The sequence below is a fragment of the Pygocentrus nattereri genome, chromosome 4 (assembly GCF_015220715.1).
Source record: "Pygocentrus nattereri isolate fPygNat1 chromosome 4, fPygNat1.pri, whole genome shotgun sequence".
Taxonomy (NCBI): Eukaryota; Metazoa; Chordata; class Actinopteri; order Characiformes; family Serrasalmidae; genus Pygocentrus; species Pygocentrus nattereri.
Window position 1 is genome coordinate 44,681,212 of NC_051214.1, and position 12,747 is coordinate 44,693,958.

Below are 12,747 nucleotides of genomic sequence, written 5' to 3' on the forward strand. Positions count from 1 at the left end.
TTGAATGGCCACTAGGAGGCACCCAGAAGGAAATTAACCATATCTCCACTCAGGGGGCTGTTTACGGGAAATGCCTACCTTAAAGGTTCTCTATACAAATAACTTTAGCCCATCTGTTCACAGGACCATTGCCAAACAGATATTATTTGAGTGGTGGATCATTCTCAGCACAGCAGTGACACTGACATGATAGTGTGCGTGGTGCTGGTATGAGTGTGTCAGATGCAGTGGTGTTGCTGAGTCTCTCTGCTAGATTGAGAGTAGTCCAGTAACCAAAAATATCCATCCAAGAGCAGCTCTGTGTTCAGAAACTGACCACCAAGTAAAGGCTAGAGCACAGGTTCCCAACCCCAGTCCTGGAGAATCTTTTTTTTTGAACATTTTTTGTGTTTTCATTCCATTCCTACATTTCAATTTAGTAAGAGCTTGTAAATTAGCTGATTAGCTGGATCAGGCATGGTGGAAACATACAAAGGAGCAGGGCAGGGGATACTTTGGCACCAGCACTGGGAAACACTGGGCTAAAAGATGACTAATGAAAACTGTGCATGGAAAAAAATTATTTTTGGTCTCTACAAAATGTACAACCCTGCTAGCAGGGAATGTTCCCATAACTTTGGCTAACGTCACCTACAAGTTCCAATAATGTTGCAGGGAAATTTATCATTTCAAATAATGTTCCTATAAGGTTACGTGTTGGGTGAAACACAATGTTTGAACTGCAACATTTAGAGGATGAATTGACACTGCAGCACTTCTGGGGCATTAATGCACCAGGACGTAACTGTTGCACTGTTTAATGTAGGTGTGTTAGATAGTAATGTAATGTATGTTAGATAGGGTTTATGTGAATCACCATTAGCTTAGTGCTAATAAATGACTAGAATCCTTACTTAACATTATCATTTACATTTTTTGATCGAGTTTGGACATTCATGGCCCATATTGAAGGCCTAGCTGTAATAGTCACAGTTTGAGACTGAGTAAATGCATTATATTATTCATAATATCACTGTAGCGCAAAGCTCACTCTCTATCTATCATTGTCTTAATTTCTGTGTCCTGTTACCCTGTGCCTTGTGGTAAATGTTTATAAAAATGAGTTTTACTTTAATTTCCTTTATAAGTTACAAATGTTTTTCCCTCTCCTGAGAGGTTACCATTTTTTAATACTAAGTTTTATTCCAAAAGCAACGATATCTGAATGGACCAAGAGTTGGTTATTATCTGGAATCTGAACTTAACCCTTGTATAGTGTTCAGGTCTGTGGAACCCATTTTCAGTGTTTACCAAAAGAGAAATGATGCAATTTATTATTATTTCAACCTCAGATTCCTTGGCCTTTGCTCCTCTTCTGTGAAGAACAAATTTTCAATGACTTCACACTGTAAAGCCCCTACACACTTATATTACACATGTGATGTCGGGGTGACCCCGCGGGATATTAAAGCGTGGAGGTGCTGCATCCCTTCACTCTGTTCTCCTCATATATGGTCTGCTGATAGTGTGTGTGTGTGTGTGTGTGTGTGTGTGTATGTGTGTGTGTGTGTGTGTGTGTGTTTGTTTGTGTGCATGGACAGACTGCTGACTGGCTACAGCTGCTAAAGGAGAACCCTAAGCAGACCACTTGTGATAGTTTGAACATCAGGTATTTTTAAATGAATGGTTATGGCTGTATTGATTTAAAAAACAATAATGTGGCAGGTCCACCAGACCACTGAGTAACAACAACATCAACACCAAACAAGAGTTAACCAGGTTAGGCATGCAGTATATGTTGCCATGGTAGCCTGGCAATCTACCATTGTGAGAATGAAAATTCAGGGTTAGATCAAACTAAGTTTAAAATTAGCTGGCTAAGCAGGAGGTCCTGCTTTGTGAGACAGACCCCAATAAGCACAAATCAGTATACAGAATCATAATGAGTGATATTCAGAAAGCAGGTTCATGTTAATTTAATGGTTTGGAGTGAAGGTGTCTCTGGAGGATATGAAAACAGTGCAGGCTCCAGACCTTCTGTACAGTAGTGGTGAGCTCCAGACACAGCTGAATGATCCTGTTCTTGGTGGAGGTGAAGTCAGTGATGCCTGTCAGAGGAGTCCTGACAGAAGGAGGAGAGAGAAAGTGTGGTTAAGTCAGAATGCCCTCTCTACACCGCAGACAGGAATTCCAGTCTGAGCTTCTGCTTTTGGAATGTGTCGTCTCAAGCCCAAGCAAGTAGTGTAGCATATATGATGGAACAGTCCGTATGTCAGCCAAACATCTGCATTACTTCACTTTAAAAGACTGTTTTGAAATGGAGAGAGAGTGTTTTGACTGGATAGGAAGCACAAAACGAAGGCTGAAACAACTCAAACAGCTGAAAAAAGGCTTAGATCACAGGGAACTAGATACTTCCATGGAAACGCACCTGAAAAGAGACTAAAATCATGTCTAATGCCCTTTTCAAATGTTATGTGCTTTTCCTAGAATAAAACATCTCTGTCAACTTTATTAGAAACCCCTACAATATTCTTCCATTCACTGGCCACTTTATTGGAAACCTCTACCTTATTGGTCCATTATACAGGTGTACAATAGCACATTTGAATCTTTTGTGCTGTCCACAATGCACAGCTTCAAACATTCAGTAAACGTTATTTTCTGACCTCAGGATTGGTGTTAACCAGGTTGAGTATGGTCCACCACCCAAATAATATCCATAAACACAGAAAAAGTGGTGTTTTTAGTAAATTAGTAAATTTGGAGACCTCTCTGGTGGAAATTTCAATCAACATGCAGTAGAACCCTTCCCCAAGCGAGTGCACTGAAAAAGTACTCAAAGAGGCCTTGGTCAAAATCCGAATGTATGTTTTATGTACCTGTCCAGCCAGGCCAGCATGCTCTTTGCTGCTCCTATAAGCTCCACCACTGCTGTGAGGAACTCATTGGGTGGTTTGCTGGAACTGCTGCTATCATATGAGGGGTTTTTCCTTCTCTCTGAAGTGCAGTTATGTAGGTTATAAGATGCTGCTCTCATCCGGCCAACCAAGGTCTTCAGGTTATCAGTCTCCACCCCATAATTCTGCAAAAAAACAACAACAACTATCAATTATTACAGTAAAATCAAACACATTAATGACTAATATTGGTCTAATTGTACCACTATCAGCACCTTCACACATTCCTGACTTATCAACGTCTAAATCCTTTCTTTCACTTTAGCATATCTTCCACTCCAATGTGCATTAGCAGACTAAAGCAAACACACTCTCTGGGCAGTAACAGCGTGTGACAGCAGACTGAGCCGCAGGTCATTCTCACGACCCTGCAGCTAAAAACCTCGCCACATTCCATTGGTCCAGCCATCAGACCAGGCAGATGCACAGCTATCACCTGACTTCAGAAGAATGCCACCTCCTCAAGACTGATCAAATACCTCCTGATAGACAGCATGAGAGAAGTCAGAACAGACCCACCAGGGGCAAGACTTTGGCCTCAACAGACACATGATTTATGCCTTTTCATCTTTATTCTGTTTAAAGTCCTTTTATTTAGATTTTTTGCAATTTTATTTACTTTTTTTACAACTTGCTTAGTCTATAGATGGAATCAGGCAGGGCTTTCTTAGTCTATAGTGACTTTGGTAGACTACGGTTGGGAACAGAATTTTTTCAGTCCACAGTCGGGATTAGACAGAATTTGGTCAGTCTATGATTGGGATCGGGAAGAGCTTTTTCAATCTAGGCAGAACTTTGTCAGTCTATGGTTGGGATCAGGTACAGCTTCCACACTTGGAATTAGGCAGAATTTGATCAGTATATGGTAGGAATCAGAGAGAGTTTTGCCAGTCTACAGTCAGGAGAAGGCAGGACTTTGTCAGTGTGTAGTCAAGATCATTCAAAGTTTTATTGGTCTACAGTCAGGATCAGGTAGAGCTTTGTCAGTCTAGTCAGGAGAAGGCAGAGCTTTTATATTCTACAGTCAGGATAAGGCAGTACTTTGTCAGTCTATGGTTGGGAACAGGCAGAATTTTTTCAGTCCACAGTCAGGATTAGACAGAATTTGGTCAGTTTATGGTTGGGATCGGGAAGAGCTTTTTCAATCTAGGCAGAACTTTGTTGGTCTATGGTTGGGATCAGGTACAGCTTCCACAGTTGGGATTAGACAGAATTTGGTCATTCTATGGTCACGATCAGACAGAGTTTTGTTGGTCTATGGTCAGGATCAGGCAGAGCTTTGTCAGTCTACAGTCAGGAGAAGGCAGAGCTTTGTCAGTCTACAGCCAGGAGAAGGCAGAACTTAGTCTGTGGTCGAGATCAGGCAAAGTTTTGTTGGTCTACAGTTAGGATCAGGCAGAGCTTTGCCAGTCTACAGTCAGGACAAGGCAGAGCTTTGTCAGTTTACAGCCAGGAGAAGGCAGGACATTTTCAGACTGTGGTTGGGATCAGGCAGAGCTTTATCAGTCTACAGTAAGGATAAGGCAAGATTTTACGTCTATGGTTGGGATCAGGCAGAATTTTTTCAGTCCACAGTTGGGATTAGACAGAATTTGGTCAGTCTATGATCAGGATCAGACAAAGTTTTGTCAGTCTGCAGTTAGGATAAGGCAGAATTTTTTCAGTCTGTGGATGAGATCAGGCAGAATTTTTGCTGATCTATTATCAAGGTCAAGCAGAACTTCAGCCAGGATCAGGCAAAATTCTGTTAGTCATTGGACGGTATCAGATAGAATTATTTTAGTCTATGGTTGCAATAAGAAATAATTATTTCAGTCTACAGTCAGCTAGAAATTTGCTACATGGGAATAGCTGCTGTAAACAAGTAGGAGTGGCTAGACAAAAAAAAAGTATATTTTAAATTAGCAATGAAGTTATAGTCAGCAACTGTAGCAGAACAGAGACTGGCCACTAACTCTCACATGAACAGCACTGAACAATACACCCGACTCCAACGGACGGAAACTGTGGGAACAATGGCATGACACGTTTTCCTGCTTTTGCACACTGTGTATAAATGTATGAGCAGGGCGGGGGGTTTTCTGACAGGTGGGTGGGTCACATCTGTTTCCTGCTCTCCAGGAGATATCTTCCAGAACATTCCTGCAGCAGCCTCATTCCCCTCACCAGCTCTACACTGAGCATGTAATGTCTATTCCAGCTCCATATTACTGTACCCTGTTCATTTCCTCCGAGCCTCTACCATGTGCCTTTAGCCGCACAGACATTACAGACTCTTAAAGAGGCCTCAGGGAAATGTAAGAAAGTTTATGGGGAAAAATACAATGTCTACTCCACGTAATAGAAATTCAGGGGAGGCCACTGTATATTAGTTCTGCATGTTTTGCACAAATTCCTAGTATTGTGTGATGCACTGCTGCATCTTAATGAGACACAGGAGCTCATTCAGTGCAAGACTCATTCTACCGAAATGCACCACAGAGCGTCACCACAGGAAGTCATTCTTGCCTGTGGCCATCAAACTCTATAACTCCTCCCTCAATGTGTGATACTATGGTTCATCTGTGCATTACTCAATACCAAATTGTACTGTTCATTTGTGTAATAATAATAATTACATTTAATTACATTTTTAAATTATGTGTGCAATAACTCAGAGGTGCAATAATTTGAACTGCTTTATACAGTATATTTCATATTTATTATCACAGCCACTGCCACTTTACTGCATTCATAATAATTTAAATCTCATGTACATATTGAACATTTCTCTTTTTTGTTTTAAATTATTAAAGTGTTTATTCTTTTACATAAATCGTTGCAACTGTAATAACTGCAATTTCCCTCTGGGATCAGTGAAGTATTCTGATTCTGATCTTTTCTGACTGCTGCTAACACAATGACATTGAAAAGCTCAGCATGCTTGGAGGAGAATGTTAACTGCCTATTCTGCAACATCAGCTAACCGGCAGGACGGTGTTGGCTAGTACCATGCTGAGAGATGAGGGGAGAGGGAGGGCCACCCTACCCAGCCACAGAGAGTGGACAATTATGCTCTCTAGGACTCCCAGGCACTGATAACTTTGGCATTGGCCTGTGTAATACTTTAATTTAGAAAACCTACAGAATCACTCAACTGGACTTTAATTGGTCAAGATGCTGACATCACACAAAAAATATGATTGATTACAAGACTCACTTACATATAGAGTGGTTAAAATCCAGTGTGAATGTGCAGTGTGTGTAGTTGTTACAGTCTGATCCAGTGTGAATGTGCAGTGTGTGCGCAGTTGTTACAGTCTGATCCAGTATGAATGTGCAGTGTGTGTAGTTGTTACAGTCTGATCCAGTGTGAATGTGCAGTGTGTGCGCAGTTGTTACAGTCTGATCCAGTATGAATGTGCAGTGTGTAGTTTTTACAGTCTGATCCAGTGTGAATGTGCAGTGTGCGTAGTTTTTACAGACTGACTGTAATAATTGTGATGTGAAAGATCATGTATAATTGGCTGAATGTGCCACTCTCACTAATATTAGACACCTCACCGTAACACCATAACAAAACTTAAAAGACACAGCTAGTAAAAACTAGTAACTAGTAAAACTAATCTAGCTCCAATGGTGCCTCATACTGGATTCATACTTCTCTACTAGCACACCTAAATTCAAGAGCTATTGTAAACAGCAGTGTCTTCTGATGTCACCCATGCCTAGTAAACACTGCCACTCCTGCAGATTCACAGTATCAAGCACAGTGGTCCATCAGTACTGGGTCCATTCAGCATAGCTCTACAATAGATAGCAGGAACTGATAACTCCAGCTAATCAGCTAAGGTTCCCCTAAGTGCTCATCAGGCCCTATTCATACTGCATAGAGAATCAGGACAAAGCAGCAGCAAACACTGACTGAGTGTTTTAGCTCAGCACTGCTTGTACTCAAGGCTTGCTAGCTGCACACATACACACACAAACACAGAGCCTCCTGTGTGGACTATAACATTATGCTCAGTGCAGGTGGTTTCTTTACAGCTGGAGAACTCCTCTGGTCCTTTAGACATGTTCAAAGTATCATAAATCCTAAAGTAAGAGAAGACACTGAACCCCTGCTAGCAGGCCCCAGACTGAGGAGGTCCAAGGCAAAGGCAGGAAAACAGAATGATAGAAAGAGAGGCAGCTGATCGGACTTCCTGGGAAATCCCTGCTTTCCTCTTTGCTGCCCGCCTCCACCCTATACTGGACATAAAGCTGTTTTGAGTTGTTTAGTATTCTCAAATGGACTTGCTTATGCAGTTTGCAACACTGTATGGCATTAAAATGGACAAAATTATGGACAGAATTTAGGCTTTACGGTGGCTGCTACTACTGTTAGCTGCACAGAGTACTTTATTAGTATTAATAGATAACAGTGAAACTACATTAGGAAGTCTATGAGAGATTAAAGTTTCCATTAGTTGTTGGCTGTTATTTTTGCAGCTCCAGTGCAGAACTACTCTACTAGAAAAACCAGCACAGGCCAGCCGATTACCACCAAAACCAGCACATCACTGTTGTTGGAAGAAAACTTTGTTTCTCCAGAATGACAACTTTACAGGGGAAGGAAAAAGACTACTTTGCTTTCTCTGTAAATCAATGGAACCAGACATGTTTCCCTGTCAATTTGGGCCATTTCTTTTGATCCCTTATTTTCAAATTATGTCAAAAATTGAAAAACAAGGTTTTCTTCCAACAGCAGCGATATGTTGTGTTTTGGTGCTGGTATGCTGGGAAGCTAAACCAGCTCCAAACCAGCATGCTAAAGAAGCAAACTTCAGACAACAAACACGTCTTGGTTGATGGACTGTATGTAAATTGGTCGAATTTTGCTTTAGCGAAGGGTAAGTCATCACCAGCTTCCAGTGGGCGACATGTGAAGACAAATGTGTTCTAGGAAGTTCTAGGAGTTCTATGTTTGGACTTAAAAGAAAAACAGTTCTACCACATTTTCTCCACAGTTTTCTGGAGACAAAATGACAAAATAAAGACAAATCATGTTTGACTGGAAAACTTAAGGTTCAATCATTTTCATATATGTGTTTCATATATATATATATATATATATGACCTGCTCACACAAACTGGCACTAGACCAGTACTAGGTCTGCATAAACAGGCATAAACCAGCTTAGTCCCACATGGAATTCATACTGGTCTATGCTGTTTCTTTTAGCAGGAAGAGGAGAGCCAGGCTGAGGAGAAAGAGAGGATGCCCACTGTAGTGCCACTTCTATGTATGGCTGTGGATTACAGGTGGTACCCTTTGCTATTCTAGAGACAAGCTAATGTGTCCTAAAACGTAGACCATTTATTCATTTTCTCCAAACATTTCATAAATGCAGTCATCTCTTAAACTCAGCCTTCATAATGTCCACATTTGCTTGTCAGATCACATCTAAGTGGGGCAAACTAGTTAGCCAGCTAACTAAATGGGTATGTGCCCAGTGTACATTAATTTGTGGCTTGGTGATCAGCAGTCTACAGGAGCTACATGATATAACTTTAGCTTGCTTAGGAATATTTCCACATTATTATCCGCAGGGTTATCCGCAGGGTTCCAGTACTGACCAAGGCACAGAGCAGGTCTACAGCCTCCAGGATGAGCTCCTGATGCCCGATGCGGCTCACAGCCAGCTCCTCCAGGTCTTGGTGAGAAATCTTCAGCAGCTGCTCACCGTCTATCTTCTCCTTCTCAAAGTTCGGGATGTATTGCTGGAGACTATCGTCCAGTCCTGAGACAGAGAGTGAGAGAAAGAAAGAAGTCCCGCAGAGAGACGCTTTCAGTGAGAGTGCTGAGGGGCTCGCTTATTTTCACAACGTTTTAGTGTTAGAACAAACACTAGAACGCTGAGTCAATAAAGGATATTTGCTCAGAACCTCAGAGTGTTTAACAAAGCAGCCCATACGAGACATAATATACTATAATACATTCTGCTTCTATTTTGGAAAAGATCAACTACTGTAAAGCTGAATAACTTAAACCTAAAGTAAAGACTGTCCAATACAAAACAATGAAAAGTAATTTAAAAAGCATTTAATTTAAAAGTGTATCTTGTTTGCACATAAACAAAATGCACTGCATCATTGCAGTTGTATTTCAAACACTTTTAGCAATAACTGTGTTCATGTAATATTTTGTATTCACGTGGAAACGATGCACACATGAATGCATTACTGCATTTTATTTATTTTTTAATTTTTACATTTTTGGTTCACTTTTTTGTGTTTTCTCCTATTGGATAAGCTTGAGTTTAGGCTTAAAGGAGAATTCCACCAGTAATTCAAAGGGGATTTCCATCAACTTTTCATTTCAGCATAGTCCAGTCTTTGAAATGTAAACAAAGCCATTCGGAGTGGTTTGGTGTGAAATGGTTCATTGTAGGGAAACGTGATGACTGATATCTTTACAGTGGTGGTGACAGGACCCAAGGGACACAATTACAGACATTTTATTTACTGTCCAAAACTACCAGTGAACCTACATGTGTCTTCTGAGTTTTTATATGTAATGTTGATGTTGAAATAGTGGAAAATCCGATAAGGAAGGAAAAAAGTTTCCCTTGCTCTAAAACACTTGACGTCTTTGACGAAAGTGTTTAAAATGTGTTTTAGGCCAAAACTTAAAAAAATAATAATAATAATAATGAAGTTCCTCTTTATCTTGTCCACTGCTAAAGTCCTGCTTTGTAAAGATGAGCTCCTTCCTGAAACATTTTGGAGGCTCCTGGTCCAGGTGCCTGTCTAAAACTCAGACAAACGTCAGTGTAGTTCACACTTATGAGATCATTCACACGTACATACCCAAAACACATACAGCTCAGTCTTTTCTTCAGCCCTCTTGTGCTTTGCTTCTATCTCAGGGGGTTAGCAGCTGCTTGCTAAGTTGCTCTAAAGGTGCAGAAACAGCAACTGCAGCTTTTCAAAATGCAGCTTTTTAACACCACACTGTTTGTCTGGCAGGGCGACACATGGCGTTTGTGTTTCCCAAGCAGATGCATCTTTTACAAGCCCATTTCGGCTAATCTGCCTTCACATTAAATTGCTAATGACTCTTAGCGAGCAACATTTATTTGATGGCTAGAATGTGACGAATGTAATCTTAAACATCGTCACGTTCAAATTGTTCTGTACAGTGTGGATTATATCTACACTCAGAAAAAAGAGGGTTCTTCATGGGTTTTTAGTAAAGATAGTGGTTCTATATTGAACCACATGCATTCCAAGAAACATCTGCATGCTTAAATGATTCTTTGCATGGTGAAAGTTTTCTTCAGATTGGCGGAGAATGCATTGTACATGGTTCCATATAGTACCAAAAAGGGTTCTGCTACTGTTACGACATCAAACATTTTCAATCACGAATCATTTTTGGTGCTGTATGGCACCATAAACAACACATTCTCCACATTACTCCACATTATTAAGCATGTAGGATTGTTATTCTAGCATCATTTATACACAGAAATAAAGGTACTAAACTGTCACTGGGGCAGTACCCCTCTTGTCACTGGGGTGGTATCAGTAAATTTAGTCTGGGAATGTAATTGTACCATAATCCAGTTAAATTATATTTTCTCCACACGCCCCATCTCTATTTTTATTTATTATATTCTGTTTTAAACATTAGGTTATAAAAATGTACAAATACATACTTCACTGGGAAAAACTTATTTTAGGTACACAGGTGAACCTCAAAACTACTGCTGTACCGTTTGAGGGTATATTTACATTGTTTGCTAAGAACCTTTATATCTAATAGTCTAGATAATAGAAGGAGAAATGTGACTGTTTACATTGAAACTACACTGTATTCATCGAATAACGAACCTTAACAAACATATGTTAAATGTTGAATGTATGTATAATTAATGTTTTGCATTCAACATTCACAATTTAAAAGTGAAGTACCATTTTTTCTTCAAGTGAAATGGTTCACCGTAGAGAAATATGCAGACTTTTTTGCAGTGGTAGTGATAGGAACCAGGGGTCACCATGACTATAAGTCAAATCAAGACAAATATAACATTTTATTCACTACACAATCCATCAAAGACGCTAAATGGGGGGTGACTTTGCCTTACACCACAATTTAAAGGCCGAACGCATATTTCAGAATTACCAGTTACAATATCCTCTAATAACTGTCCGGGAGGGAGCTTTTAGAGGCAGACATCTGGTTCCTATCACTACCACTATGAACAATTCTGACTGTAAGTTTCTCTAGAATGAAGCATCTCACACCAAACCACTCTGATTGACTTTATTTACAGCCTAGTCATTTAATTATGTGGAAATTTAGAACGTCCCCTTAACATTAACAGTTACAGTGCTTCCCAATTAAGCCCATTGTAAACACACAAACTAAAGACACTGAGCTGAGGAGCTCAGAGAAAGTGTTGAGGTTATTTTTAACTGTATGCTGTGTTTATGGTGGGGGGGGGGGCTCCATGCATCTTTGTGTGTGCTGCTGTAGTGACAGTGGAGTGAATAGAGCCTCTTTGTGGGGGGTAGACTCTATTTCTCTAAATCAAAGGGACAGAGAGAGAGGGGGCAAAGGTCAAACGCTGCCAAGCATGGCAACCCCTCTTTCACCCAAAGGGACAACAGCTGCATTCTCCCTCCACAGAAAGAGAAAGACTGAGGCAATAGAACCATTAGAACCAGCATACCACTCACTGCCTCTGCTCTATTTTGAAACCGAGAAAGAGAGTGTGTGTGTGGTGGTGGGGTGTGTGTGGTGGTGGGGTGGTGGGTGTTTCTGCAATGCTTTTGCAATACATCTATAAATTGTAGTATTTCCAGTGGAGCTCAAATGTCTCACTGGTCTACTTCAAGTTTATTTAAGGTGCATTAGCTTCACAAAAGGCAGGTAGCATGCAGTCTTTGATTTCCAGCACTTGAATTAGCATGTAAAATATACTCTCAATGCTGAAACAAAGTAACTGAGTAACCAGCACTTTAATGAAATGACCGGTCATTCCACAAAACACGGCTGTACTTTCCCAAGAGAAAAGGGTGAAAGCAAAACCCAAGTGTGTTCCAAGCACCACCTAGCTTGGATGGACTCACCGGCTTGGAACGCACTTCAAAGCCTGAGCATGGGCATGAGAAAATGTGGAAATATGTCTCAGCATCAGTGCTGTCTGTTTGAGAACAGTTCTTCCGATGTGATGTCACACAGATCAAACCGCTCAAAGAGCAGGGAGTAAGCCACATTAACCATTAACACAGAGTGCTTAGCATATGTTACCATCAATCACACAGCGGAGAAAAGATGCTGCTGTTGGCTACATAACACGCTGTGGGGAACCCCCAAGGCCTTCTAAGTCAAATTTATTGGAACTAACAATATATGTCTGTATTTTTTATTAATCATCAGGCTTGTTGTATTTAAATTATGCAAGTATACATTACATAACAAAATTCTTTCATAAATAAAAGAGTGTCCAAAAAATGTCCAATCAGACTTTTGTTGTATCTAGGTAGATACATCCAAGCAAGCTCTTCCATTGTGTAGTCCTTCAGGAGCTAGACAGAAGGCCTTATTTGTTAGATGAACTACCAACATAATTAGATAGTAACAATCATATTTTTTGTTTTTCAGTGAGTGGGATGAATTTCATGTGAAAAATATCACTCTAGGTCTTCTGGAAGTTCTAGATACGTCAGTGACTATAGAATTTTTAGGCTTTAGGCTTTTTAGATTAGGTTTTAGTAAGTTGTTAGAAATGGAAAGTAATGGCAGTTCTATAGCAGGACACTTTCCTGTAAAACTGCA

The 12,747-nt window shown here is 40.3% G+C and overlaps 1 protein-coding gene across 2 annotated transcripts in view; it reads right to left on the reverse strand.

Annotated features, from left to right (window-relative positions):
• Positions 1-12,747, reverse strand: part of cnksr3 (cnksr family member 3) — a 50,226-nt gene that overhangs the window by 22,943 nt on the left and 14,536 nt on the right. For both annotated transcript variants that reach the window (XM_017695721.2, XM_017695722.2), the window contains exons 2-4: positions 8,538-8,701; positions 2,862-3,064; positions 2,014-2,101 (exon numbers count right to left, since the gene is read on the reverse strand). In XM_017695721.2, the coding sequence (XP_017551210.2) occupies positions 2,014-2,101; positions 2,862-3,064; positions 8,538-8,701 (455 nt within the window). The remainder of the gene's footprint in view (positions 1-2,013; positions 2,102-2,861; positions 3,065-8,537; positions 8,702-12,747) is intronic.